This window comes from Pseudorca crassidens, chromosome 3 (assembly GCF_039906515.1).
Source record: "Pseudorca crassidens isolate mPseCra1 chromosome 3, mPseCra1.hap1, whole genome shotgun sequence".
NCBI classification, from domain to species: Eukaryota; Metazoa; Chordata; class Mammalia; order Artiodactyla; family Delphinidae; genus Pseudorca; species Pseudorca crassidens.
In genome coordinates this window covers 122,262,654-122,289,833 of record NC_090298.1, presented here as the reverse complement: position 1 = coordinate 122,289,833, position 27,180 = coordinate 122,262,654, and the positions used below count along the sequence as shown (strand labels likewise).

The window sequence follows — 27,180 nt, the reverse complement described above, 5'->3', positions numbered from 1 at the left end:
GACACGAAGGAGGCGGATACTTTGCTTAGTGTTTAGCAGTTAGGGGAATCAGGCCAGGGACTATACAGGCTGTGTAAATCCTGGGCCATTTGCATATCCTTACCAACATTTAGTAAGGTCATAGTATGTTTGATTATCAAGGACTTACCGCCATTGGTGAGTCGTCATCCGTATATCAGGATCACTTGTCCTCTTAATTCCCTAAGACTAAAAGCAACTCTGGACACAGTCCTTATGTAGCTTGTTCCTCCTAAATTCAGAAAACCATCTTCTGTCTTTTGGACAGGTGAACATTTTAAAGGTACCTAATGTCCAGTTAGAAGAGGAATCATGGTTCAATCCTCAGGAAAGGAACATGGCTATAAGGAGTCACTGCCTTACGTGGACACAATATGCATCCATGAAGGAAGAGTCTGTCTTCCGGGAAAGTATAGAAAATCCAAATTGGTAAGATCACCTGTGTGTGTGTGTGTGTGTGTGTGTGCGCACGCGCGCATGTAGGTTGGGTGCGGGGAAGCACAAATGAGCACGCATATTAAAAAGCTATGATTCCATACTTATAACCTCTGTTTACAACTCACATAAATTATATACTATTAATTTTTAATCACACAAGTAATCAGTAAATAGATTTCCCTTTGGGGGAAAAATGACAGCCCAACTCCTTTCTGACTGTCCTATCCAATTTGGTGCCTTTTTGCCTTCTGCAGAGGCAGTGAGTGTTATCAGTGTATTGAGTATTCTTCCAGACCTTTAAGAGATACCTCTAGATACTCATAGAACCTGCATAGTATGGTTTTGATTATCTTTTTTACATACATGCTTTCATTCTGTGTAAATCATTGTGCACTTATCTTTTTTGTTTAGTAGAATGTTTCTAAACTTTATCCAGTTGATGTCTGTAAAATCTAGCTTATTCCTTTGAACTGCTGCATAGTGTTCAATCCTATCATTATACTACATTCTATTTAGCTGTTTTCCTTTTGGACAGATGTTCAGATGGTTTCTAGTTACTCTCATATATATAAGCAGTACTGTAATATTTGTGAAGCATACCATCCTTGTATATTCTATATGTGAATGTTTCTCTAAAGGAGAATTGATTTTGTTATTGAAATATAGTTGACATACAGTATTATGTTAAAGGAGAATTTTTAGTTGTCAGGTTTATTGAGTTATTATTTACATACAAAATTTATTCTTCTTAGTGTACAATTCAATGAGTTTTGGCAAACACACACATATACAGTTGTGTAACCATTGCCACAATCAAGCTACAGAACACTTCAGGTAGATTTTAAAGAGCTATATGCCGGGATAATTCCATGAGGAAAGAGTATTCTTTTCAACAAATGGTGCTGGCACAATTGCATATCCACATTCAAAAGAACGAAGATGGACCTCTATCTCACACCAAATACAAAATTAACTCAAAATGGATCAAAGAACTAAATGAAAGAGTTAAGACTATAAAACTATTAGGAAAAAACGTAGGTGTAAGTCTATGCAATCTTGGATAAGGCAGTAGTTTCTTAGATATGACACCAAAAGCCCAAGCAACAAAAGAAAAAAATAGGTAAAATTGACTTCATCAAAATGAAAAACTTTTGTGCTTCAAAGGACACAGTCAAGAAGGTGAAAAGACAGCCCAACAAATGGGAGAAACTATTCGCAAACTGTATAACTGATAAGGGTTTAGTATCTAGCATATGTAAAAGACTGTTACAACTCAGTAATAAAAAGACAACCCAGTTAATAAAGGGGCAAGGCATTTGAGTAGATATTTATCCAGAAAGGTATACAGATGACCAATAAGTACATGAAAAGATGCTCAACATCTTTAGTGTTTCGGAAAATGCAAATTGAAACCACTTTGAGATACCGCTTCAAACCTGCCAGGATGGCTGTAATAAAAAAGAGACACAGTAACAAGCGTTGGAAAGGATGTGGAGAAATTGGAACCCTCGCACACTGCTGGTGGGAATGTAAATGGTGCAGCTGCTGTGGAAAACGGTTTTTCAGTGCCTCAAACAGTTAAATGTAGAGTTACCACTTGACCCAGCAATTCTACATTGTATTGAAAAAATCCACAAAAATTTGCAGGAATGTTCATAGCCCCATTATTTGTAATAGGCAGAATGTGGAAACAAGCCAAATGTCCTTCATCTGATGAATATATAACCAAATGTGGTATATCCATACAATGGAATATTATTCAGCCATAAAAAGAAATGGAGCAATGATTCATGTTACAATGTGGATGAAGCTTGAACACACTGTTTTCAGCGAAAGAAGCCAGTTACAAAAGACCATATATTGTTTGAGTCAGTTGATTTGAAATGTCCGTAACAGGCAGATCCATAGGGACAGAAAGTAGATTAGTGGTTGCCATGGGCAAGGAGGACAGGAGAAGAGGGAGTGAACTGCTGATGGGTATGGAATTTCTCTTTGGGGTGATGAAAATATCCTGGAACTAGCGTTGATGGTTGCACACCTCTGAAAATACTAAGACCACTGAACTGTATACCTTAAAGGGGTGAATTTCATGGTATATGAATTATTCCTCGATAAAAGAAAGTTATGTGGCTGGTTCTCAGGACATGCATCTTTTAAGTTTATACAGATTCTGTCACCAATATATTAATAAGTTAATTTGCACTCTCAGCAGCAGCACATGAAAGCTCATTTCCTACAATATTGCCAGGACTTAATATTAACATACTTTTTTATTTTTGCCAGTGTAATGGGTGAGAATGATTAATTCCTTTGAAATAGGTTTACAAACAAAAGCAAACTCTAACAAGCACCACATGTTAATAGTGATTATTGCTGTGAACTGTGATTTCAGAGGATAATTTACTGTATGTTTTTCTGTTCTATATGGTTTGAGATTTTTATTTACCTGTCATTTTAAGGGAAATAAAGCCCTCAAACCCAAGTAACTAAAAATCAGAAATCTAAAATCCGTCTGAAGCCCCATCACTTGTTCAAATCATTTCTGCTCCCCATAATTTTGGTCCTATAGTGATAATTCTAGAATGTTCCAGCAGCACACTGGGTGAGTATGAATGCCAAGTCTTATTAGCGTCTGAGGTAGGCTTGCTCTGAACCACCCACTAGCTTTTTTCTTCTTAGTCTCCCACATGTCAAGAGCTTCACATAGAACATAGATGTTTAGGATTAACTATAAAAGTTGTGGGTAAAGAATAGAGCTTTTCTTCTTTTTTTGTAGAAGTAGTAAAAGGACAGAATTGGCTGATTTTATGCAAAAAGCACAGAAGTCTTTCATATACCTCATTTTAGCCTCATTTTATCAGCTACCTGGGCTGTCGGCTGGTCTGAAAAGCAGTACTAAACCTTCATCAGTTCTTTGTAAAATAATAACTGTCCTGGAGAATCCAAGAAAATGTCCTGCAGGAGCTTTTTCCATTGTGTGTTTTTAAAATTATTTTTTAAATAGTCATTCTGATTTTGGAAAAAATGTTAAATGTATCTTGTAAAAAACACTAAATTCAGGGAAAAAAGAAGCAATTTTCATCATCTAACAATAGTGTCTGTTTACATAACTTTCTTGGTCCAATCCTAATGGCATTTAGATTGTTTCTGATTTTTCGCTATTATGAAGAATGCTGTGATGAGATCCCTATGATTACATATATCCTCACTTATTCAATGACCTTTTAAGGTCGATGGGACAGGTGGGATTTCTGGGTCAATTCAAAGGTTATGTGCATTTTATATTTTGATGCATATTACCAGATTCCTCTGTAAAAAAGTTCGACCAACTACACCTTTTCCTTTCTTTGGTTTGTTATGTTCCTGTCCTCTGCAAAACACTCTCTTTTTAATGATCGACACAGCAGGCCAGTATTTATTGACTCTTATTATGTCAAGGTCAAAGCTAGATCCTTCACCTGAGGTGTTTTGAAGCTAAGGTTAAATAACTTACCCAATATGTGACCCCACCTTGAGCAAAGTGGTGACACAGGAATATGGACATTTTTAAAGGATGGACTGAATCTCAAGCTGTAGGTTGCTTTGGATTCCAGGTTATGGAGAATGGGTTTTGTTCTTCTGGCAACAAGCAGTCACACAAAGGTTTCTGAGCAGGGGGTGATGTAATGACAGCTGTGATTTAGGCTCTGGGAAACATGTTTTCTTAGGTCTTGACATGGATTTAGAAAGGCATTTTAGGTGGACATTCTAAATGAGTGGGGAATCTTGGGGGGACATGAAAGAAAGGACCCATTATTATTTCCATTCCCCTCCTTTGCAGGGAATGTGAGAGTAAGGGCTATCCGCTGCACCCAGAAGAGGAAATATGGACAATCTTTTTTTAAAGAAAAAAAAATGCTGTCACGGCTGCTGAGTCTAAAATTAGACCTTCAAGCTGTGTGTTGGTTAGCAGGTGTGGATGTGTGACGGGAAACCAGATGTCATTCTGTCCCTGTGCGTGACCCGTTGGCTCAGTGCAGGGATGGCCTGAAATGGGTTTCCCGTAGAATCTGGCCAAGCCTTGATCTGTGTCTCTTTACTAGATCCAGTTTTGGCTTTCTGCTGACGTCTCTGCAGTTGTGGCACCTTCTTGGGCAAGAGCTCCTTCGGTCTTTCTCTGTCTGTGTATCACACAGCTGGGTATTTCTAATGTGCTTTCTTCCTTTATTAACTTCATTGGGCATTTTTTCTCTGCAGTTTTTATGGAATGGAGTTTACATCCTTTTCAGAAGCTAGAGTGATGTGATGTTTTGCACTCATCTCAAATTTTCCAGAGTCCAGCTTGGCACTCCATGCCTCAGAGACGTCCTCCTATATTAGTTCTGTCCCTTCTCCTATACCCATCAGGCCACCTTCCACAGCAAATTACAGACACCCTGACTCAGGTGATTCCAGCCATCACTTATTTATGTTTACTAGGTGCCAGCCTCTGTTCTAAGTGCTTGATATATGTATGTATTTGTGTATATATGAGTTTATATATATAAATTCATTTAATTCTCATAGCAACCCTATGAGGTTGGAACTATGATTATGCCCATTTTACAACTTGAGGCTTAGAGAAGTTAAGTAACTTATACTAGCTAAGATGGCCAGTAAGTGTCAGAGTCAGATTCAAACCCCAGGTGGTTTGGCTGCAGAATCTATGCTGCTGGCAATGACGCTGTCCTTCCTCTTAGTAAGGAGCTCTATTATCTCATAACCAAGTGGGGTACAGTTTCATAGTTGTTCTTTCGGCTCCACCTTTCCCTGTGTATCCGATTTTTTTTTTCAAGTTTGTTTAGCTCATGGCTGCCAGCAGCAGCTAGGGTAGCACACATACTTGTCCTCATTTAGTGAGGGAAAGAGACCTGTGAGAGTGAGAGAACCCATCCCAACCAAGAGGGAAAAGGCCTTTCCCTGAATCTCTTTGCGACAGCCTCAGTCACCTGCTACCTCGTGGACCAGTAAGAGTGATCAGAGGCTGATACCGGCTGACTGGCCCTCACCAGTCAGGATCTGCCCCTAGAGCTGGGGGTGGGATCCCTTCCCTCTGAAACACATGGGCTGCATGGGAGAGGGATGGGCACCTGGACACAAACACCACTAGAGTATAGTAAGAAGGACCACTGCATACTGGTTTTCCTCTTCAACATGGTACCCATTGTCTTTGTTATGCTTTGGAAGTGATAAACACTACAGCAAGTGAATACAGGGATATCTCTGTACCAGTCATCGGGCCTCCCAAGGGACAGGAACCAGGAACTAAGGCAGTCTCACAGTCTCTTGTCTTTCCATACCTAGCTCAATTGTCCAAAATACAGATCTACTTCATTACACAGGCAGCCTGGCTCCTCCAGGCCCGTGCAGGGTCTCTCCTGTCCTGTGTCACGGTAACTGACTAGATTCTGGGGTTAGAAACCACCTCTGAAACTAAAATTATATGCCCTGGCACAATTTATTCCTCTTCTCTAAGCCTCAGTGTTCTCATCTGTATGATGGGGATGATATCCGTACCTTGGAGGGCTGTTGTGAGAATCAAATGAGTTGGTACATGCAGAGAGCTTAGAGCAGCACCTGCCCATAGTGGTCAATAAATGTTATTGCTCAACATCGTGACTTACTGTTGCTATCATCCTCATCTTCTTAAAAATTCACATGACTTTTGATTCTAATCCTAAGCATGTGCTATTTTAATACAGAAACAGTGTTTATGGTTATTTCCATCACGCCGCAGGGAGATGTTCCACGTTGTGGTTTTGCATTCCCCTGGTTCACCGTCTCTGGGGGTATGAGCTCCTCAGTTCGAGAGTCATGGGAGTAGGAACACTTCTCTGTTAGTTCCAGAGTGAGGTCAAAGCGCTGGCGAGCATAGCCTGCAGGGCATGGATTGAATTCTCCTGGATTTGGGGTTCTCGGCACCTGCTATGACCAGGGCTGCTGTAGACCCAGGACTGACACGCGCAGTGCTCTGAGGAACTGACTGGGTTTCCAGAATCAGAGACGCTGGGGGCGAGGCACAGCATGGCCTTGGGACACTTGGGCCAAAGCAGAGAATAGAAAAATGAATCTTAATCTCAAATAAAAAAAATCAGAAGTCAGCTCTCGGGGAAACGTGCTTTATTTTTCTTTCTTTATTTATGTATTTGGCTGTGCCAAATGGCCTGCGGGATCTTCCCTGACCAGGGATCGAACCCCAGTCCGCTGCATTGGGAGCACTGAGTCTTAACCAATGGACTGCAAGGGAAGTCCTCTGCTTTGTTTATTATGTAGAGTAGGATACAAGCATTTACTCTTGGAAGTGGGGAAAGGAGTGCACTATTTTAGATTTTTCAGAATGAAAAGTCATGATTTCTGCCCTCTGAACATTACTTTCCAAGATAAACGTATTAATTTCTTACTCTTTTGCATTTGCTTCTAGACATTTTAATTTAAAAAAATTTTTAAACATCTTTACTGGAGTATAATTGCTTTACAATGGTGTGTTAGTTTCTGCTTTATAACAAAGTGAATCAGCTCTACATATACATATATCCCCATATCTCTTCCCTCTTGTGTCTCCCTCCCTCCCACCCTCCCTATCCCACCCATCTAGGTGGTCACAAAGCACTGAGCTGATATCCCTGTGCTATGCGGCTGCTTCCCACTAGCTATCTATTTTACATTTGGTAGTGTATATATGTCCATGTCACTCTCTCACTTCGCCCCAGCTTACCCTTACCCCTCCCTGTGTCCTCAAGTCCGTTCGCTAGTGGGTCTGCGTCTTTATTCACATCCTGCCTCTAGGTTCTTCATGACCACTTTTTTTTTTTTTTTAGATTCCATATATATGTGTTAGCATAGGGTATTTGTTTTTCTCTTTCTGACTTGCTTCACTCTGTATGACAGACTCTAGGTCCATCCACCTCACTATAAATAACTCAATTTCGTTTCTTTTTATGACTGAGTAATATTTCATTGTATATATGTGCCACATCTTCTTTTTCCATTCATCTGTCGATGGACACTTAGGTTGCTTCCATGTCCTGGCTGTTGTAAATAGAGCTGCAGTGAACATTTTGGTACATGACTCTTTTTGTATTATGGTTTTCTCAGGGTATATGCCCAGTAGTGGGATTGCTGGGTCATATGGTAGTTCTATTTTAGTTTTTTAAGGAACCTCCATACTGTTCTCCATAGTGGCTGTATCAATTTACATTCCCACCAACAGTGCAAGAGTGTTCCCTTTTCTCCACATCCTCTCCATCATTTATTGTTTGTAGATTTTTTGATGATGGTTATTCTGACTGGTGTGAGGTCATATCTCATTGTAGTTTTGATTTGCATTTCTCTAATGATTAATGATGTTGAGCATTCTTTCATGTGTTTATTGGCAATCTGTATATCTTCTTTGGTGAAATATCTATTTAGGTCTTCTGCCCATTTTTAGATTGGGTTGTTTGTTTTGTTGATATTGAGCTGCATGAGCTGCTTGTAGATTTTGGAGATTAATCCTTTGTCAGTTGCTTCATTTGCAAATAGCTTCTCACATTTTGAGAGTTGTCTTTTGGTCTTGTTTATGGTTTCCTTTGCTGTGCAAAAGTTTTTAAGTTTCATTAGGTCCCGTTCGTTTATTTTTGTTTTTATTTCCATTTCCCTAGGAGGTGGGTCAAAAAGGATCTTTCTGTGATTTATGTCATAGAGTGTTCTGCCTATGTTTTCCTCCAAGACTTTTACAGTGTCTGGCCTTACATTTAGGTCTTTAATCCATTTTGAGTTTATTTTTGTGTATGGTGTTAGGGAGCATTCTAATTTCATTCTTTTACATGTAGCTGTCCAGTTTTCCCAGCACCAGTTATTGAAGAGGCTGTCTTTTCTCCATTGTATATTCTTGCCTCCTTAATCAAAAATAAGTTGACCATATGTGTGTGGGTTTACCTCTGGGCTTTCTGTCCTGTTCCATTGATCTGTATTTCTGTTTTTGTGCCAGTACCATACTGTCTTGATTACTGTAGCTTTGTAGTATAGTCTGAAGTCAGGGAGCCTGACTCCTCCAGCTCCATTTTTCGTTCTCAAGATTGCTTTGACTATTCGGGGTCTTTTGTGTTTCCATACAAATTGTGAAATTTTTTGTTCTAGTTCTGTGAAAAATGCCATTGCTAGTTTGATAGGGATTGCATTGAATCTGTAGATTGCTTTGGGTAGTAGAGTCATTTTCACAATGTTGATTCTTCCAATCCAAGAACATGGTATATCTCTCCATCTATTTGTATCATCTTTAATTTCTTTCATCAGTGTCTTATTGTTTTCTGTATACAGGTCTTTTGTCTCCTTAGGTAGGTTTATTCCTAGATATTTTATTCTTTTTGTTACAGTGGTAAATGGGAGTGTTTTCTTAATTTCTCTTTCAGATTTTTCATCATTAATGTATAGGAATGCAAGAGATTTACATGCATTAATTTTGTATCCTGCTACTTTACCAAATTCATTGATTAGCTCTAGTAGTTTTTTGGTAGCATCTTTAGGATTTTCTATGTATAGTATCTTGTCATCTGTGAACAGTGACAGCTTTACTTCTTCTTTTCTGATTTGGATTCCTTTTATTTCTTTTTCTTCTCTGATTGCTGTGGCTAAAACTTCCAAAACAATGTTAAATAGTAGTGGTGAGAGTGGGCAACCTTGTCCTGTTCCTGATGTTAGTGGAAATGGTTTCAGTTTTTCACCATTGAGGACGATGTTGGCTGTGGGTTTGTCATATATGGCCTGTATTATGTTGAGGAAAGTTCTCTCTATCCCTACTTTCTGGAGGGTTTTTATCATAAATGGGTGTTGAATTTTGTCCACAGCCTTTTCTGTATCTACTGAGATGATCATGTGGTTTTTATTCTTCAGTTTGTTAATATGGTGTATCACATTGATTGATGTGCATATATTGAAGAATCCTTGCATTCCTGGGATAAACCCCACTTGATCATGGTGTACGATCCTTTTAATGTGCTGTTGGATTCTGTTTGCTAGTATCTTGTTGACGAGTTTTGCATCTATGTTCGTCAGTGATATTGGCCTGTAGTTTTCTTTCTTTGTGACATCTTTGTCTGGTTTTGGTATCACGCTGATGGTGGCCTCATAGAATGAGTTTGGGAGTGTTCCTCCCTCTGCTATATTTTGGAAGAGTTTGAGAAGGATAGGTGTTAGCTCTTCTCTAAATGTTTGATAGAATTCGCTTGTGAAGCCATCAGTTCCTGGGGTTTTGTTTGTTGGAAGGTTTTTAATCACAGTTTCAATTTCAGTGCTTGTGATTGGTCTGTTTATATTTTCTATTTCTTCCTGGTTCAGTCTTGGAAGGTTGTACTTTTTAAGAATTTGTCCATTTCTTCCAGGCTGTCCATTTTATTGGAATATAGTTGCTTGTAGTAATCGTTCACGATCCTTTGTATTTCTGCAGTGTCAGCTGTTGCTTCTCCTTTTTCATTTCTAATTCTATTGATTTGAGTCTTCTCCCTTTTTTTCTTGATGAGTCAGGCTAATGGTTTATCAATTTTGTTTATCTTCTTAAAGAACCAGATTTTAGTTTTATTGATGTTTGCTCTCGTTTCCTTCATTTCTTTTTCATTTATTTCTGGTGTGATCTTTATGATTTCTTCTTTCTGCTAACTTTGGGTTTTTTTGTTCTTCTTTCTCTAATTGCTTTAGGTGTAAAGTTAGGTTGTTTATTTGAGATGTTTCTTGTTTCTTAAGGTAGGATTGTATTGCTATAAACTTCCCTCTTAGAAATGCCTTTGCTGCATCCCATAGGTTTTGGGTCGTCGTGTTTTCATTGTCATTTGTTTCTAGGTATTTTTTGATTTCCTCTTGGATTTCTGCAGTGATCTCTTGGTTATTAGGTAGTGTATTGTTTAGCCTCCATGTGTTTGTATTTTTTACAGATCTTTTCCTGTGATTGATATCTAGTGTCATAGTGTGTGGTCGGAAAGGATACTTCATATGATATGATCTCAGTTTTCTTAAATTTACCAAGGCTTGATTTGTGACCCAAGATATGATCTGTCCTGGAGAATGTTCCATGAGCACTTGAGAAGAAAGTGTATTCTGTCGTTTTTGGATGGAATGTCCTATAAATATCAATTAAGTCCATCTTGTTTAATATATCATTTAAAGCTTGTGTTTCCTTATTTATTTTCATTTTGGATGATCTGTCCATTGGTGAAAGTGGGGTGTTAAGGTCCCCTACTATGATTATGTTACTGTCGATTTCCGCCTTGCATACTGTCGATTTCCCCTTTCATGGCTGTTAGCATTTGCCTTATGTATTGAGGTGCTTCTATGTTGGGTGCATAAATATTTACAATTGTTATATATTCTTCTTGATTTTTGGATTGATCCCTTGATCATTATGTAGTGTCCTTCTTTGTCTCTTGTAATAGTCTTTGTAACAAAGTCTATTTGTCTGATATGAGAATTGCTACTCCAGCTTTCTTTTGATTTCCATTTGCATGGAATATCTTTTTCCATCCCCTCACTTTCAGTCTGTATGTGTCCCTGGGTCTGAAGTGGGTCTCTTGTAGACAGCATATATACAGGTCTTGTTTTTGTATCCATTCAGCCAGTCTATGTCTTTTGGTTGGACCACTTAATCCATTTACATTTAAGGTAATTATTGATATGTATGTTCCTATTACCATTTACTTGTTTTGTGTTTGTTATTGTAGGTCTTTTCCTTCTCTTGTGTTTCCTGCCTAGAGAAGTTCCTTTAGCATTTGTTGTAAAGCTGGTTTGGAGGTGCTGAATTCTGTTAGCTTTTCTTGTCTGTAAAGCTTTTAATTTCTCTATCAAATCTGAATGAGATCCTTGCTGGGTAGAGTAATCTTGGTTGTCGGTTTTTCCCTTTCATCACTTTAAGTATGTCCTGCCACTCCCTTCTTGCTTGCAGTTTCTGCTGAAAAGTAAGCTGTTAACCTTATGGGGATTCCCTTGTATGTTATTTGTTGTTTTTCTCTTGCTGCTTTTAATATTTTTTCTTTGTATTTAATTTTTGATAGCTTGATTAATGTGTCGTGGTGTGTTTCTCCTTGGATTTATCCCTGTATGGGACTCTGTGCTTCCTGGACTTGATTAACTATTTCCTTTCCCATATTAGGGAAGTTTTCAACTATAATCTCTTCAAATATTTTCTCAGTCCCTTTCTTTTTCCGTTCTTCTTCTGGGACCCCTATAATTTGAATCTTGTTGCGTTTAATGTTGTCCCAGAGGTCTCTGAGACTGTCCTCAATTCTTTTCATTCTTTTTTCTTTATTCTTCTCTGCGCTAGTTATTTCCACTAATTTATCCTCCAGGTCACTTATCCATTCTCCAGCCTTAGTTATTCTGCTATTGATTCCTTCTAGAGAATTTTTAAGTGTATTTACTGTGTCGTTCATCATTGTTTGTTTGCTCTTTAGTTTTTCTAGGTCCTTTTTAAACGTTTCTTATATTTTCTCCATTCTATTTCCAAGATTTTGGATCATCTTTACTATCATTACTCTGAATTCTGTTTCAGGTAGACTGCCTATTTCCTCTTCATTTGTTAGGTCTGGTGGGTTTTTATCTTGCTCCTTCATCTGCTGTGTGTTTTTCTGTCTTCTCATTTTGTTTATCTTACTGTGTTTGGGGTCTCCTTTTTGCAGGCTGCAGGTTCGTAGTTCCCGTTGTTTTTGGTGTCTGACCCCAGTGGCTAGGGTTGGTTCAGTGGGTTGTGTAGGCTTCCTGGTGGAGGGGACTGGTGCCTGTGTTCTGGTGGATGAGGCTGGATCTTGTCTTTCTGGTGGGCAGGTCTGCGTCCGGTGGTGTGTTTTGGGGTGTCTGTGACCTTATTATGTTTTTAGGCAGCCTCTGTGCTAATGGGTGGAGTTGTGTTCCTGTCTTGCTAGTTGTTTGGCATAGGATGTCCAGCACTGTAGCTTGCTGGTTGTCGAGTGGAGCTGGGTCTTGCTGTTGAGATGGCGATCTCTGGGAGATTTTCGCCATTTGATATTACGTGGAGCAGGGAGGTCTCTGTTGGCCCAGTGTCCTGAACTCGGCTCTCCTACCTCAGGGGCACAGGTGTGACGCTCAGCCGGAGCAGCAAGACCCTGTCATCTACATGGCTCAGAATAAAAGGAAGAAGCAAGGAAGGAAGGAAGGAAGGAAGGGAGGAAGAAAGAAGGAAGAGAGTAAAATAAAATAAAGTTATTAAAATAAAAAATAATTATTAAAAATAAAAGTTGAAAAGTCATAAAAAAAGAGAAAGAAAGAAAGAAGAGAGCAACCAAACCAAAAAACAAATCCACCAATGATAACAAGCGCTAAAAACTATCCTAAAAAAAAATCCAAAAAAAAAAAAAAGAAAAACACGGACAGACAGAACCCTAGGACAAATGGTAAAAGCAAAACTGTACAGACAAAATCACACACAGAAGCATACACATGCACCCTCACAAAAAGAGAAAAAGGAAAAAAAATATATATATCATTGCTCCCAAAGTCCACCTTCTTAATGTGGGATGATTCGTTGTGTATTCAGGTATTCCACAGATGCAGGGCACATCAAGTTGATTGTGGAGGTTTAATCCGCTGCTTCTGAGGCTGCTGGGAGAGATTTCCCTTTCTCTTCTTTGTTCTCACAGCCCCCAGGGGCTCAGCTTTGGATTTGGCCCCGCCTCTGTGTGTAGGTTGCCTGAGGGCGTCTGTTCTTCGCTCAGACAGGACAGGGTTAAAGGAGCAGCTGATTCGGGGGCTCTGGCTCACTCAGGCCGGGGGTGAGGGAGGGGCACAGAGTGCAGGGCGAGCCTGCGGCGGCAGAGGCCAGAGTGACGTTGCACCAGCCTGAGGCACGCCGTGCGTTCTCCCGGGAAGCTGTCCCTGGATCAGGGGACCCTGGCAGTGGCGGGCTGCACAGGTTCCAGGGAGGGGGATGTGGATAGTGACCGGTGCTCGCACACAGGCTTCTTGGTGGTGGCAGCAGCAGCCTTAGCGTCCCATGCCCGTCTCTGCGGTCCACTCTGATAGCCGTGGCTCGCGCCCGTCCCTGGAGCTCGTTTAGGCGGTGCTCTGAATCCCCTCTCCTCTCGCATGCCGAAACAATGGTCTCTTGTCTCTTAGCCAGTTCCAGAGTTTTTCCCAGACTCCCTCCTGGCTAGTTGTGGCGCACTAGCCCCCTTCATTCTGTGTTCATGCAGCCAACCCCAGTTCTTTCCCTTGGATCTGACCTCCAAAGCCCGAGCCTCAGCTCCCAGCCCCCGCCCGCCCCCGCGGGTGAGCAGACAAGCCTCTCGGGCTGGTGAGTGCCGGTCGGCCCTGATCCTCTGTGCGGGAATCTCTCCGCTTTGCCCCCCGCACCCCTGTTACTGAGCTGTCCTCCGTGGCTTCGAAGCTCCCCCCCTCCACCACCCGCAGTCTCCGCCCGCGAAGGGGCTTCCTATTGTGTGGAAACCTTTCCTCCTTCACAGCTCCCTCCCACTGGTGCAGGTCCCTTCCCTATTCTTTTGTCTCTGTTTTTTCTTTTTTCTTTTGCCTACCCAGGTACGTGGGGGAGTTTCTTGCCTTTTGGGAGGTCTGAGGTCTTCTGCCAGCGTTCAGTAGGTGTTCTGTAGGAGCTGTTCCACATGTAGATGTATTTCTGATGTATCTGTGGGGAGGAAGGTGATCTCCACATCTTACTCCTCCATCTTGAAGCTCCTCCTGCTTCTAGACTTTAAAATGTATTTATCTATCAGTTCTGGTTCTGTCCTAATAAATAGATTTTTATTGTACTATGTGGGAATGTAACTGATATGCACTGGATTTGGTTTTAATAACGTTTACTGTATCCAAGTAATGTAATTCTAAAAGATAATCATCTTGTAAAAGTATTTTCTTGGGCTTTTCTCTTTCACCATAACTGTGTGTGTTTTGGTGGTAAGTAAAAACTGTTATCTTGAAGCAGGATTTAAATTATCACTGTCACTGGAGACTCAGGCTGTTCATGAGGGTACGGAGCTGGGTTTTGCTTCTGAGTGACAAGACCATAATCCCATACTCAGCACTGAGCATCATGATGGCTCATGTCTTCACCTTTCCGTGTCTAAGAGCTTCTGCTTATCCACTGAGGCTTGCCAACCTTATTTCTGAGATTTGGAGATGTTCAGCCTAGTAGAATGTGTGTTAATAACATTGGTTATGTTGACTCAACATTTATAAGATATCAAAAAAAATCCTACCTGCAATATAGTAAAAGAAACAAAATCAAACTTTACACACAGATTAAATGACTCGGATGAGCAGCTGTTCTTAGTTCAGTCAGTTTTCGTCATCACTGAAGTGACTCGTGAATATTCTTTGTTCTGTTAAATAAGGTATATAATATTTTTAATTTTTAAATTTCTGGATTAAAACATCCCAAGTCTCAAGTATTCATTTGGTGATTCACAAATAGTATAATTTGCCTGTTTCGAGGGACTAATGGTTGGGCATTTTTTGTTGGTATTTGTTTTTTCCGTACTCTGATGTATTTTTTTCCCAGGAGCAAATTGGATAGTTTGGTGACTTGCATGCATTTGACAATAGCCTTTTTAGTTGACCTCCAAGCTTGTTTTCACTGAGGTATTAAAATATTCTGGCTTTGTCAACTTTACTTAGGAATGGTTCCTAAGCCTCGATCATGATGATAAAGGTCTTGAAGGTGTTGTTATCTAATATCCTGAATAAAACCCACTGTATTCATCCCCAAACAGGATGCCCTGTGCTTATATTGACCTTCATTTCCCATGCACTAGTGGGTGATGAGATAATTAGCAGAACGTACTGCCAGTTATAGAGCACGGAGCACCAGTGCCGTTTCTGTAAATATGGCAGGTGTCTGGGCAAGAGCCTTATTTTCCACTCAGTCAGAGTGCCCTACAAAGATAACGTTTGTGTCCATATAATCAGGGCCTTCTCTGCTTTTCCATCCTGTTGCACCCCTGCATCTGGCACAGTGCTGGGCTCACAGAGGAGGCTCCGTGGCCGTTTGTTGAATGAATAGCAGATTATGCTTCTTATGGGCTGAAAAGGGGACTGGCAGAAAGGGCACATGCAGATTGGGGAAGTCTGATAGGATTTGGTAGGAAATTCGGTGTAGAGGGACTCTTGAACCCAGTAATATGGATACTTCTCTGCTGGTTTTTGCTGCTTGGTCGCTTACATGCTGTTGGACTCTGGGAGAAGGGATAAAGCTGGCCTGAGATCCCTCACAGAGTGGTGTGAAGATTTAATAAGATAATAAATGCCCTACACTTGGGGGGTATAAAGCACTAGATAATGTAGGTTGTTGTTGGAACTAATGGTGAATAAATGCTGTTTTCAAAGTGCCGTGTTTCCTTAAAGGTAACTAACTTTGACAAGTGGAGTAAGCTGTTTTATTGAAAATGGAGGTGATGATTGAACTGGAAACAATGATGTTTAGCCAAGAGAGCATTCTGTGCCATTTATAAGTAAGAGCTTTTGAAATATATTAGTGAATGCCTATTGATTTTTTTTTTTCCCTCTCCCATCCTCCTTTGCCCTTTGGTTTTCAGTTGTGTATTAGTGAAGGGTTGGGGGGAGTTTAAATGTGTGGGTTCATTGTGGTGATTCTATTTTTGTCGGCTTGGGCTGGCTCCTGGGAGTCAATATATTTAAAGTTTTCCCGGTGAATCTGTTGAGCCTCCAGATCTGGGAACCCTTGATAACTAGTTAGTATCCTGTGGTTACAGTGGAAAGCAGACATACAGCTGTCACCCCTTTTGGAGCTCTGTTTTGTGCAAAGTTCCTGTTAATCTTATAAAGCATGACCAGTTGATAATCTGACTCTCCAGCAAACAGTAAACACTTCTTGGCAGAAACACCCTGCTGGAAAGTTTAGCAAAATTTGGATTAACTCTTCTGGAATCTCTTATGGAGCAGAGAGGCCAGTTTAATTTCCTTCCTTCCTTCCTTCCTTCCTTCCTCCCTTCCTTCCTTCCTCCCTTCCTTCCTTCCTTCCCTCCCTCCCTCCCTCCCTCCCTTCCTTCCTTCCTTCCTTCCTCTCTTTCTCTTATTTTTTTTCCTTTCTACTTTCTCCCTCCCCTCCCCTCCACCCTCCCCTTTCCTTCTCTTCCTCCATCCATCTCTAGTAAATAAAAAGTTTGGGTATTAAAAATTAGAATGTTTTACCAACCAAGAATCGATGCCATGCAGAAACCCTAACGGTCCTGGGACAGTAGCCAGGAGCCTGATGACTGTCCTCCCAGTGTAAGGGTCTGCCTCCTCCATCAGGTTGCAGGTCAACGCCTGGGAGCTGTTCACCCTGTTTTTAATCATGGCTAGTGTTGGTAGCTAAGCAAAGAGATGGGAAAAAAATTGACCAGCTGAGTTCGTTTTCCTGGTTTGAATTCACAGCTACAGTTTAAGACATTTTCTGTGCTGGAGGTGGAGGCTGTTCCATTTCCTATGTGTCTGACCTCAAGAGAGGTGTCGTCTTGAGAGAAATCTAAGTGGTAATTCCTAGCTTGTTCTGTTTTATTCTCTGCTCTGCTCTGGGAAGACTCAACAGCCTCTTTTCTGAAGGTAGGAAAACCTTCTGGCCCTCACATACGTCCTGTTTGGATGAGTCTTGTTCCAAGTATTCTTTATTATCATGTTTAAAAATAACGTTTCCTCTTTTTTTCACAAGTATTACATGTTCATTGTAGGACAGTTACAAGATACATATAAGAAAAAAACAATATATTCATGCCCTCTTCAGGTCAGTGCTGTTTCTAGGCAGTGACCCCAGAGGAAACAGTATTCTGACATCCATCTTTATAGATTAGTTTTGTCTCTTGTTGATCTTCACATGGAATGGAACCGTATAGTATGTATTCTGTCGTTTTAGTTTTTTGTCGTCGTTGTTTTTTTGTTCGGCATTGTGTCTAGGAGCTTCATCTTGTGTGTATCAGCAGTTTAGTTTGTTCTTTTCCCATTGCTGCATAGCATTCCATGGTAGGAGCATACTGCAGTTGCTACAATTTATTTACTCATTGGGCAGAATTTTGACAGACTCGGAATCATACTGTACATGGTATTCTGACTTTTACAATTTAACATTGCATTTGGGACTGTCTTTCCTTATTGAATGTGTCATTTGAAAATGATTTTTAAAAATGTATTTATTGGATAAAATTATTCAAGTGTGTTTAATTATTGGGCATTGCATTATAGATAGTGATGTGATGAATATGTTTGTAGGCTAGTCTAGGCCCTCATCTAAGATTTTTTGCTCAGAACCCATTGTTAGAGGTAGACGTTATGGGTCCAAGGGTTTGCACATACTTGAGGCTTTTATTAGGTATTGCTAAACTGAAGTATGTATTCCTAAGCATCTCATAAAACTTCCCAGGGACCTGGCAGTTGGCAGTGTTGTATAGACTTATGTTTGAAATGGGATCAGGAACAGCTACATAATTTGCAGCAGCCAGTGCAAAATGAAAATGCAGAGTCCCTGTTAAAAAATATGGGAAGGACTTCCCTGGTGGCGCAGTGGTTGAGTCCGCCTGCCGATGCAGGGGACGCGGGTTCGTGCCCCGGTCTGGGAAGATCCCACATGCCGCGGAGCGGCTGGGCCCGTGAGCCATGGCCGCTGAGCCTGTGCGTCCGGAGCCTGTGCTCCGCAACGGGAGAGGCCACAGCAGTGAGAGGCCCGCGTACCGCAAAAATAAATAAATAGATAAGAATTCTGAAACAGGGACAGTGGAGCATTCAACTGAGTGTGTAGCCCTTCTGATAGCTAAGCCCTGTGCCACCCCGTAGAACATACATCCTTGAAGCCAGCCTGAATGGGATACACGCGCTGGTGGGCCCGATATCCCAAGACAAGCCTCCAGTTGGACCAGTTCACAGACTTGTGTATTTTGAAGCTTTGGATGCCACTTAGGATGCCAGTAAGCTTGCACTGAATAGGCACATTTCTAGGAGGCAGGATTGTGGGAAGGGACACAGGAGCTGATGTTACCTGTGTGAATTCAAAAAGTGGTCATGCCAATTACTTTTGGGTGACCTTAGCAAATTTGCCACTCGGAACCTCAGTTTTTTCATCTGTAAAATGAGGTTAGCATTATCTACCTCATAAGATAGATAGTGAGAATTAACTGAAATGTGTATATAAAAGACTTAATACAGTGCTTCTGCACGATAGGCTATTGATAAAATAGATTGTGAGAATGAATGCTATGTTTTAAGAGACTGAGCCACCCTGCCCTGTAATGTTTACCCACATTGGACTGCTAGGCTCCTGAGAGCCACCGTTTACTTACTCCCTGTTCCTGCTCCTGGTTAATCATTTAGGCCGCAACCCAGTGGTTCCTGGGATGGGTTAAAGGAGAGCTGCTCAGAGGGGAAGGGCTTTAGGCGTGAAGGTTATAGAGACCAGCAGGGTGTTTGGTCTCTGTGGCCGCTGTGCTGGGTGTGTGACATGTGATAGCAGGGAGGGAGGGAAGGCTGGAAAGATGGAGGGTTCTGGAGCTCCGAGGGCCTTGAATGCCAGCATGGGGAGGGAGGGACTCCTGGCCAAGTAGTTTATGGGGATTGAGTGCCATCTAGATGCCAGTGAAGTGGAAATACTTTGGAGTTTACTGGAGCTGGATTTGTACTGTGGGCATTTAACTTCCCAGACACTGTGCCCTTCTTTCTGCAAATGGGAATCATAATGATGGTAGTAGTAAATAGCATTATTACTACCAGTGTTAGTATGATTCACTAACATGTATCGAATGCTTACGCACATTACCTTGAGTGCTTCACACCTATTACCTTATTCACCTTTGGAACAAAGTTTGAATAGGTGTGATTAACCCCATTTTACAGAGGAGACTGGGCTTCAGGAACTTGCCTACGTGGGCGGGTCCCCATTCCATGTTAGAGAGGAGTTGTGAGTCCAAGCCATCTGACTCCAGGAACTATATGCCTAATCATGTCCTGTAAAGATATATATATTTAAAACAGATATATAAAATATAAGAAGCACATGTATAATTATGTGTGTTCGTGTTAAGGCTAAAAAGTGCTTAGCGCTGACGGAGGACCCTGTAAATTGAATTAGGTCTCTGAGGAAGCACAGTTCTGTAAGTGGGTCTGGTAAGCTGGGGGGAGGGACCGCGTGTCCTGGCATGGTGCAGTGCACGCATGGGCAGGGCAGTCTCCGCAGCAGTGTTGGGCCCTGCCTGTCCCTTGGGCCACCCCTCTGTGTGGTTACAGGAGAATGCCGAAAACAGCCTGACTAGAACTGAGATGTCATCACAACAAGCATATCCGTGGAACCATCTTTCCTTCTCAAAGACACTTTAATTAAATTCCCATCGTGAAAACAATTGGGCAAGATTTGCCATACCCAACCAGTCATTAATTCAGGGACAGGATCTCATTAAGAGCTTTGCTTTCTGGAAACTGCTGTTTTGAGGATTCAGAGCTGGTGGCTGTGTGCTCTGGGGATTAATTCCTGATCCATGTTCCCTCTGAACTTTTTTATTTCCCCAAATTCAGAAGGAAACACATTTTTAAATGACCCCAGAGTAGGAGACTGATGGTATAAGCTGTCATTCACTGTCACAAAGGTGTTCCTAGCTTTGAGCTGTGCGCTCTGTCATGATTCCATTGTGTTCTGTGTTGAATTCTGTCCGCCCATGGACAAAGCGATAGATGTGAGTCAGGTATAGGCACCATGTGAGTGAGTGAGCCTCCTCTTTGAACACGTTTCCAGATACTGTGCTGGCTTATCTCTCAGCCAGGTGAAGGCTGCCCCCTACTGGCACTAGCAAGTGACCTCCTGAGACATTTGGTTCAATTTCCCTGACAGAAGTATTGAGATGTACCATAAATTTCTCTTCTCTTGCTTCTCCCCTCCCCTCCCTCCTCTCTCCATCCTTCTGCCCCTAATGCATTATTGATTTCTTACCATGTGCTAAGTCATTACAATTGGAAATGATTCAATGAAGAAAACATAAATAGGTACAACCATTTAGAAAAACATTTGGCATGTTTTCCCCCGGTTTCTTTTTTTTTTTTTTTTGGCCACGCTGCACGGTATGCCGGATATTAGTTCCCTGACCAGGGATCGAACCTGTGCCCCCCTGCAGTGGAAGTGCAGAGTCTTAACCACTGGACCGCTAGGGAAGTCCCGGCATTTTTTAAAAGTTGAAACTGTGCGTGTCCTGTGACCCAGATATTTGACCACTAGACACTCTAGAGACACTTGTGCACATATGTAGCTGGATGCATTATAGATATTTACTTTACAGAACTATTAGTAGCCCCAAACTGAGTCCACATTAAATGTCCATCTTCAGTAGAGTGGATAAATAATATGGAGTATTTTCAAGCAATAGAACAGTATGCAGCAATGAAAACTAACAAACAACAGGTTCATGCAACAGTCTGGGTGAATCTCCACTGAGCATGCGGGTTTAATTCCCTGTGCCTTAGTGAACAGTGACAAGATCAGGGTGTGCTTAGAAAGCTGACGGGGCGGGTTTCCCTGGTGGCGCAGTGGTTGGGAGTCCGCCTGCTGATGCAGGGGACGTGGGTTCGTGCCCCGGGCCGGGAAGATCCCACATGCCGCGGAGCTGCAGGGCCCGTGAGCCATGGCCGCTGAGCCTGCGCGTCCGGAGCCTGTGCTCCACAACGGGAGAGGCCACAACAGTGAGAGGCCCGCGTACCACAAAAAAAAAAAAAAGAAAGCTGATGGGGCAGTGTGGGTTATGAGGAGCCCACGCTGGAGGCAAGGATCCCATTGGGAGGCAGTTTTGGTGGTCCTGGAGAGAGAAAGTGCTGTGCTAAACCCAGGCAGTAGCAGCAGCAAGAGAGAGAATGACATGGACTGTTGAGTAACATTAGAAGTAAAATAAACACAATCTGGGGACTGAGTGAATGTTTGGATTGATTAGAAAAAGAACCATTTAACCTGTTGCTGAGATTTCTAATCTCATAGACTAGGATGATGGTTGTCTCCTTCAGTGAGATAGGAGCAGGACTTGGGTTTTGAGGTGGTAGATATGAAGCTGCATGACATTAAGCTGTGACCTCAGGCAAGTTATTTAACTTCTCTTTGCCACAGTTTCCTCATGTGTAAAAGCGAGAAAACATATTAAGAGTAACAACCTCAGAACATAGTACAGTGTCTGATACATAATACATGTTGTTACTATACAGCTTTTTGAAGAATAAGTGTGACCCTGAGTATATAAAATCATAAATGGATGCAGTCATTCCTTTAGGCTTAACAGAGATAAGACAGGTGTAGGAAAACTTGAATCATCTTTATATATCTCTTGAGTGAAACATCAAACAAAACTTGGGGGCAGGAGCAAGTCTTAGGTCAAAAGGCACAAAAAGGGCTTCCCTGGTGATGCAGTGGTCGAGAGTCCGCCTGCCGATGCAGGGGACATGGGTTCGTGCCCCGGTCCGGGAAGATCCCACGTACCGCGGAGCGGCTGGGCCCGTAAGCCATGGCCGCTGAGCCTGCGCGTCCGGAGCCTGTGCTCTGCAATGGGAGAGGGGGGAAAAAAAAAAAAGACACAAAGAAATGGAATTACATAGTGTGAGAAAAGGAAAGCCAAGAGGTGATTTAATGAGACTTTAAATGAAGGATAAGTCTGGAGTTAACATGTCCCGGGCCTTCCCTGGTGGCACAGTGGTTAAGAATCCACCTGCCAATTCAGGGGACATGGGTTTGAGCCCTAGTCTGGGAAGATCCCACATGCCACAGAGCAACGAAGCCCGTGCACCACAACTACTGAGCCTGTGCTCTAGATCCCTCAAGCCACAACTACTGAGCCCGTGTGCTGCAACTACTGAAGCCCATACATTTAGAGGCCGTGCTCCGCAACAAAGAGAAGCTACCACAATGAGAAGCCTGCTTGCTGCAACTAGAAGAAAGCCCACATGCAGCAATGAAGACCCAACGTAGCCAAAAATAAATAAATAAAATAAAATAAAATAAATTAAAAAATAGTGGCAGGATACACATTTAAAAAAAAGTTAGCAAGTCCCTTTGCTGAAAATGGTTCTTGGTAGCACAGAGCCTTTTAAAGAATAACTTTTTATTTATATAAAAATGATCCTCAGGGATTTATTAGTGATGTTTTTTGGTGATTGCCAAGTAATACATCTTTATTACAGAAATTAGTAAAAAGAACAAAGTAAATAAATAACACCTATAATTCTCATGCCCGGAGAGACTGTTCATATTTCAGCTCTGTCCATTTTTCTGTCTGTCCGTCCGTCCATCCATCCATCCATCTTTTTCTCTTCCTTTTTTTAAAAAAGAGCTGAGGACTTCCCTGGCGGTGCAGTGGTTGAGAATCTGCCTGCCAATGCAGGGGACATGGGTTCGAGCCCTGGTCTGGGAGGATCCCACATGCTGCGGAGCAGCTAGGCCCGTGTGCCACAACTACTGAGCCTGCGCTCTGGAGCCCGCAAGCCACAACTACTGATCCCGTGTGCCACGACTACTGAAGCCTGCGTGCCTAGAGCCCATGCTCTGCAGCAAGAGAGGCCACTGCAATGAGAAGCCCACGCAGTGCAACGAAGAGTAGCCCCTGCTCGCCATAACTAGAGAAAGCCTGCACCCAGCAACGAAAAACCCAATGCACCCAAAAAATAAACAAAGAAATTAAAAAATAAAAATAAAAAAGAGCTGAAATTAAACCTGTAAATTGTTGTGTAAGCTGCTGTGTTTTGTGTAGGAACTTAAATGGAGGGTTATCTAACATGAGGGATTTAGGTTAGCTATGTGTATTAAGAAGAAAATGTCTGGTGTGCTTTGTCAATGAGTTATTGAGAGAAAGCACAGCAGTTCCTTCTCTGGCAGTCTTAAAATATAGTAGGATAAACTCTTATCTCATTGATGGCAAGGGCCTGACCCTGCTTTACTGCCCTGTTATTCTCTTATATGTGGGCCAAGCCCGAGAGTGCTTTTCTGAGCACTTGCTTCTCCCAAAAGTGGCAGAAAGGAATGTTGGTTAGAATATGATGTGAGACTTTTATTAATCCCTCACCTACGTTTTCCTTGCAGACTAAAGAGTACATTTCTCCTAAGAGTGTAAGACTGCTCAACTTTTCATTCTGAAATATTAAAATCACTGTAAATTTCTACTCTGACTAATCTGGAACAAAGACAGGAAAGATTAGTGTCACCAGGATATAGTTTTACATGAGCAAATCATTTAAAATAGGCTTAAGTCTAAGGTGGAAGCTGCTTTGCTTAGACTGACTAGTTGCCTAGACTATTTATGTCATATTGGCTAAGATAACTGTGTTGGGGGGGGGAGGGGAGAGGGGAGAGAGGAGAGGGTAGACAGGAGAGGGTGAGGGAGAGAGAAGTATTCTGAAGGCTTCCTTTCACTATATGCATGATCTAAGTGTAGAGGCTATTGCTATTAGAGAATTAGAGACAAGGTCTAATTAAGAGGTTATAGTAGCTATTTTTACCAAACACACAGCTTTTTGAATTCATGGTTTTCTCAATATATTTCTTAGTGTTAGTGAATGTGCTCATACATACATGTACAAATACACCCAAGTACACCTATGGGAGATTTGGCTCCCATTTCCTTTCCTTAGAGATATACGAAGGTAGGGGGAAGTTTTTTGTTGTTGCGGAATATTTTTGATTGTAAAGAAATTTAATATTAATTTATCCATTTAACAAATACTCATTGAACTCATTGAAGGCAGGCACTGTGCTGAAAATGGGGGAGAGGAAGTCATCTAAAAGCATTAAGGAATGGCAACAAGCCTTTTAGTCAATGGTGCACATGTAACTGTTCATCTGTACCTGTTACTTGGTGGCCTCAGAGGCGAAGTCCTTCTTGCCTTCAGGGTAAAGTCTAAACTCCTCAGTCTGGGAATACCATTTGCAATCTGGTCTCCATCTGTCCTTCCAGCCTTATCTCCTAACATCTCCCACACCCACCTTATACTCTAGTCATTTTTATGGGAAAAAATTGATCAAGCCCCTTACTAAGTATTGAGTATTTTCAGATAACTGGCTGCTCTTCAGACATTCTCTGCTCCTTCACACACCTTCTTGTCTGAGGCCTTGTGGTTTTCCTCTGGTAGAATGCTTTGCCTGCATTTGCTGGTGTGACATTCACCCTCTTGTCTATGTGTCTTTCCCACTAGTCAGTGAGATCCTGGAGGACAGAAATTGTCCTTCCCTGTGGGGCTCTTGCACCCAGTAAGGTGCTTAGTAGATAGTAGCCACTCAGGCAGTGTGTATTGAACAAATGAATAAATGAGGCAAACTCTGGTATCTTGTGGTGATGAACTCCCTCAGCATTGTTTATCTGGGAAGCTTTAATTTCACCTTCATAATTATTATTATATTTTTACATTTTTATTGGAGTATAATTGCTTTACAGTGGTATGTTAGTTTCTGCTTTATAACAAAGTGAATCAGTTATACATATACGTATATTCCCATATCTCTTCCCTCCTGCGTCTGCCACCCTCCTGCGTCTCCCTCCCTCCCACCCTCCCTATCCCACCCCTCTAGGTGGTCACAGAGGACCGAGCTGATCTCCCTGTGCTATGCGGCTGCTTCCCACTAGCTATCTATTTTACATTTGGTAGTGTATATATGTCCATGCCACTCTCTCAATTTGTCCCAGTTTACCCTTCCCCCTCCCCATATCCTCAAGTCCACTCTCTAGTAGGTCTGTGTCTTTATTCCTGTCTTACCCCTAGGTTCTTCATAACTTTTTGTTCTTAAATTCCTTATATATGTGTTAGCATAGGGTATTTGTTTTTCTCTTTCTGACTTACTTCACTCTGTATGACAGACTCTGGGTCCATCCACCTCATTACAAATAGCTCAATTTCGTTTCTTTTTATGGCTGAGTAATATTCCATTGTATATATGTGCCACATCTTCTTTATCCATTCATCCGATGAGGGACACTTAGGTTGTTTCCATCTCCGGGCTATTGTAAATAGAGCTGCAATGAACATTTTGGTACATGACTCTTTTTGAATTATGGTTTTCTCAGGGTATATGCCCAGTAGTGGGATTGCTGGGTCATATGGTAGTTCTATTTGTAGTTTTTTAAGGAACCTCCATACTGTTCTCCATAGTGGCTGAACCAATTCACATTCCCACCAGCAGTGCAAGAGTGTTCCCTTTTCTCCACACCCTCTCCAGCATTTATTATTTCTAGATTTTTTGATGATGGCCATTCTGACTGGTGTGAGATGATATCTCATTGTAGTTTTGATTTGCATTTCTCTAATGATTAATGATGTTGAGCATTCTTTCATGTGTTTGTTGGCAGTCTGTATATCTTCTTTGGAGAAATGTCTATTTAGGTCTTCTGCCCATTTTTGGATTGGGTTGTATGTTTTTTTGTTATTGAGCTGCATGAGCTGCTTGTAAATTTTGGAGATTAATCCTTTGTCAGTTGCTTCATTTGCAAATATTTTCTCCCATTCTGAGGGTTGTCTTTTGCTCTTGTTTATGGTTTGCTTTGCTGTGCAAAAGTTTTGAGGTTTCATTAGGTCCCACTTGTTTATTTTTGTTTTTATTTCCATTTCTCTAGGAGGTGGGTCAAAAAGGATCGTGCTGTGATTTATGTCATAGAGTGTTCTGCCTATGTTTTCTTCTAAGAGTTTGATAGTTTCTGGCCTTACATTTAGGTCTTTAATCCATTTTGAGCTTATTTTTGTGTATGGTGTTAGGGAGTGATCTTATCTCATACTTTTACATGTATCTGTCCAGTTTTCCCAGCACCACTCATTGAAGAGGCTGTCCTTTCTCCACTGTATATTCCTGCCTCCTTTATCAAAGATAAGGTGACCATATGTGTGTGGGTTTATCTCTGGGCTTTCTATCCCGTTCCATTGATCTATCTTTCTGTTTTTGTGCCAGTACCATACTGTCTTGATTACTGTAGCTTTATAGTATAGTCTGAAGTCACGGAGCCTGATTCCTCCAGCTCCGTTTTTTGTTCTCAAGATTGCTTTGGCTATCGGGGTCTTTTGTGTTTCCCTACAAATTGTGAAATTTTTTGTTCTAGTTCTGTGAAAAATGTCAGTGTTGGTTTGATAGGGATTGCATTGAATCTGTAGATTGCTTTGGGTAGTAGAGTCATTTTCACAATGTTGATTCTTCCAATCCAAGAATATCTATTTGTATCATCTTTAACTTCTTTCATCAGTGTCTTATAATTTTCTGCATACAGGTCTTTTGTCTCCTTATGTAGGTTTATTCCTAGGTATTTTATTCTTTTTGTTGCAATGGTAAATGGGAGTGTTTTCTTGATTTCAGTTTCAGATTTTTCATCATCAGTGTATAGGAATGCCAGAGATTTCTGTGCATTAATTTTGTATCCTGCTACTTTATCAAATTCATTGATTAGCTCTAGTAGTTTTCTGGTAGCATCTTTAGGATTCTCTTTGTATAGTATCATGTCATCTGCAAACAGTGACAGCTTTACTTCTTCTTTTCCGATTTGGATTCGTTTTATTTCCTTTTCTTATCTGATTGCTGTGGCTAAAACTTCCAAAACTATGTTGAATAAGAGTGGTGAGAGTGGGCAGCCTTGTTTTGTTCCTGATTTTAGTGGAAATGTTTTCAATTTTTCAGCATTGAGGACGATGTTGGCTGTGGATTTGTCATATATGGCCTTTATTATGTTGAGGAAAGTTCCCTCTATGCCTACTTTCTGGAGGTTTTTTTTTTTTATCATAAATGGGTGTTGAATTTTGTCA

General features: G+C 41.4%; 1 protein-coding gene across 10 annotated transcripts in view; it reads left to right on the top strand.

Moving 5' to 3' along the window:
* The window catches only part of PRELID2 (PRELI domain containing 2), a 705,022-nt gene that overhangs the window by 18,302 nt on the left and 659,540 nt on the right, over nt 1-27,180 (top strand). For all 10 annotated transcript variants that reach the window (XR_010942158.1, XR_010942160.1, XR_010942159.1 and 7 more), the window contains one exon: nt 287-447. Coding sequence is in view for 2 of the 10 variants with exons in the window: in XM_067732139.1 (XP_067588240.1) it covers nt 287-447 (161 nt within the window). In the remaining 8 variants the exon portion in view is untranslated. The remainder of the gene's footprint in view (nt 1-286; nt 448-27,180) is intronic.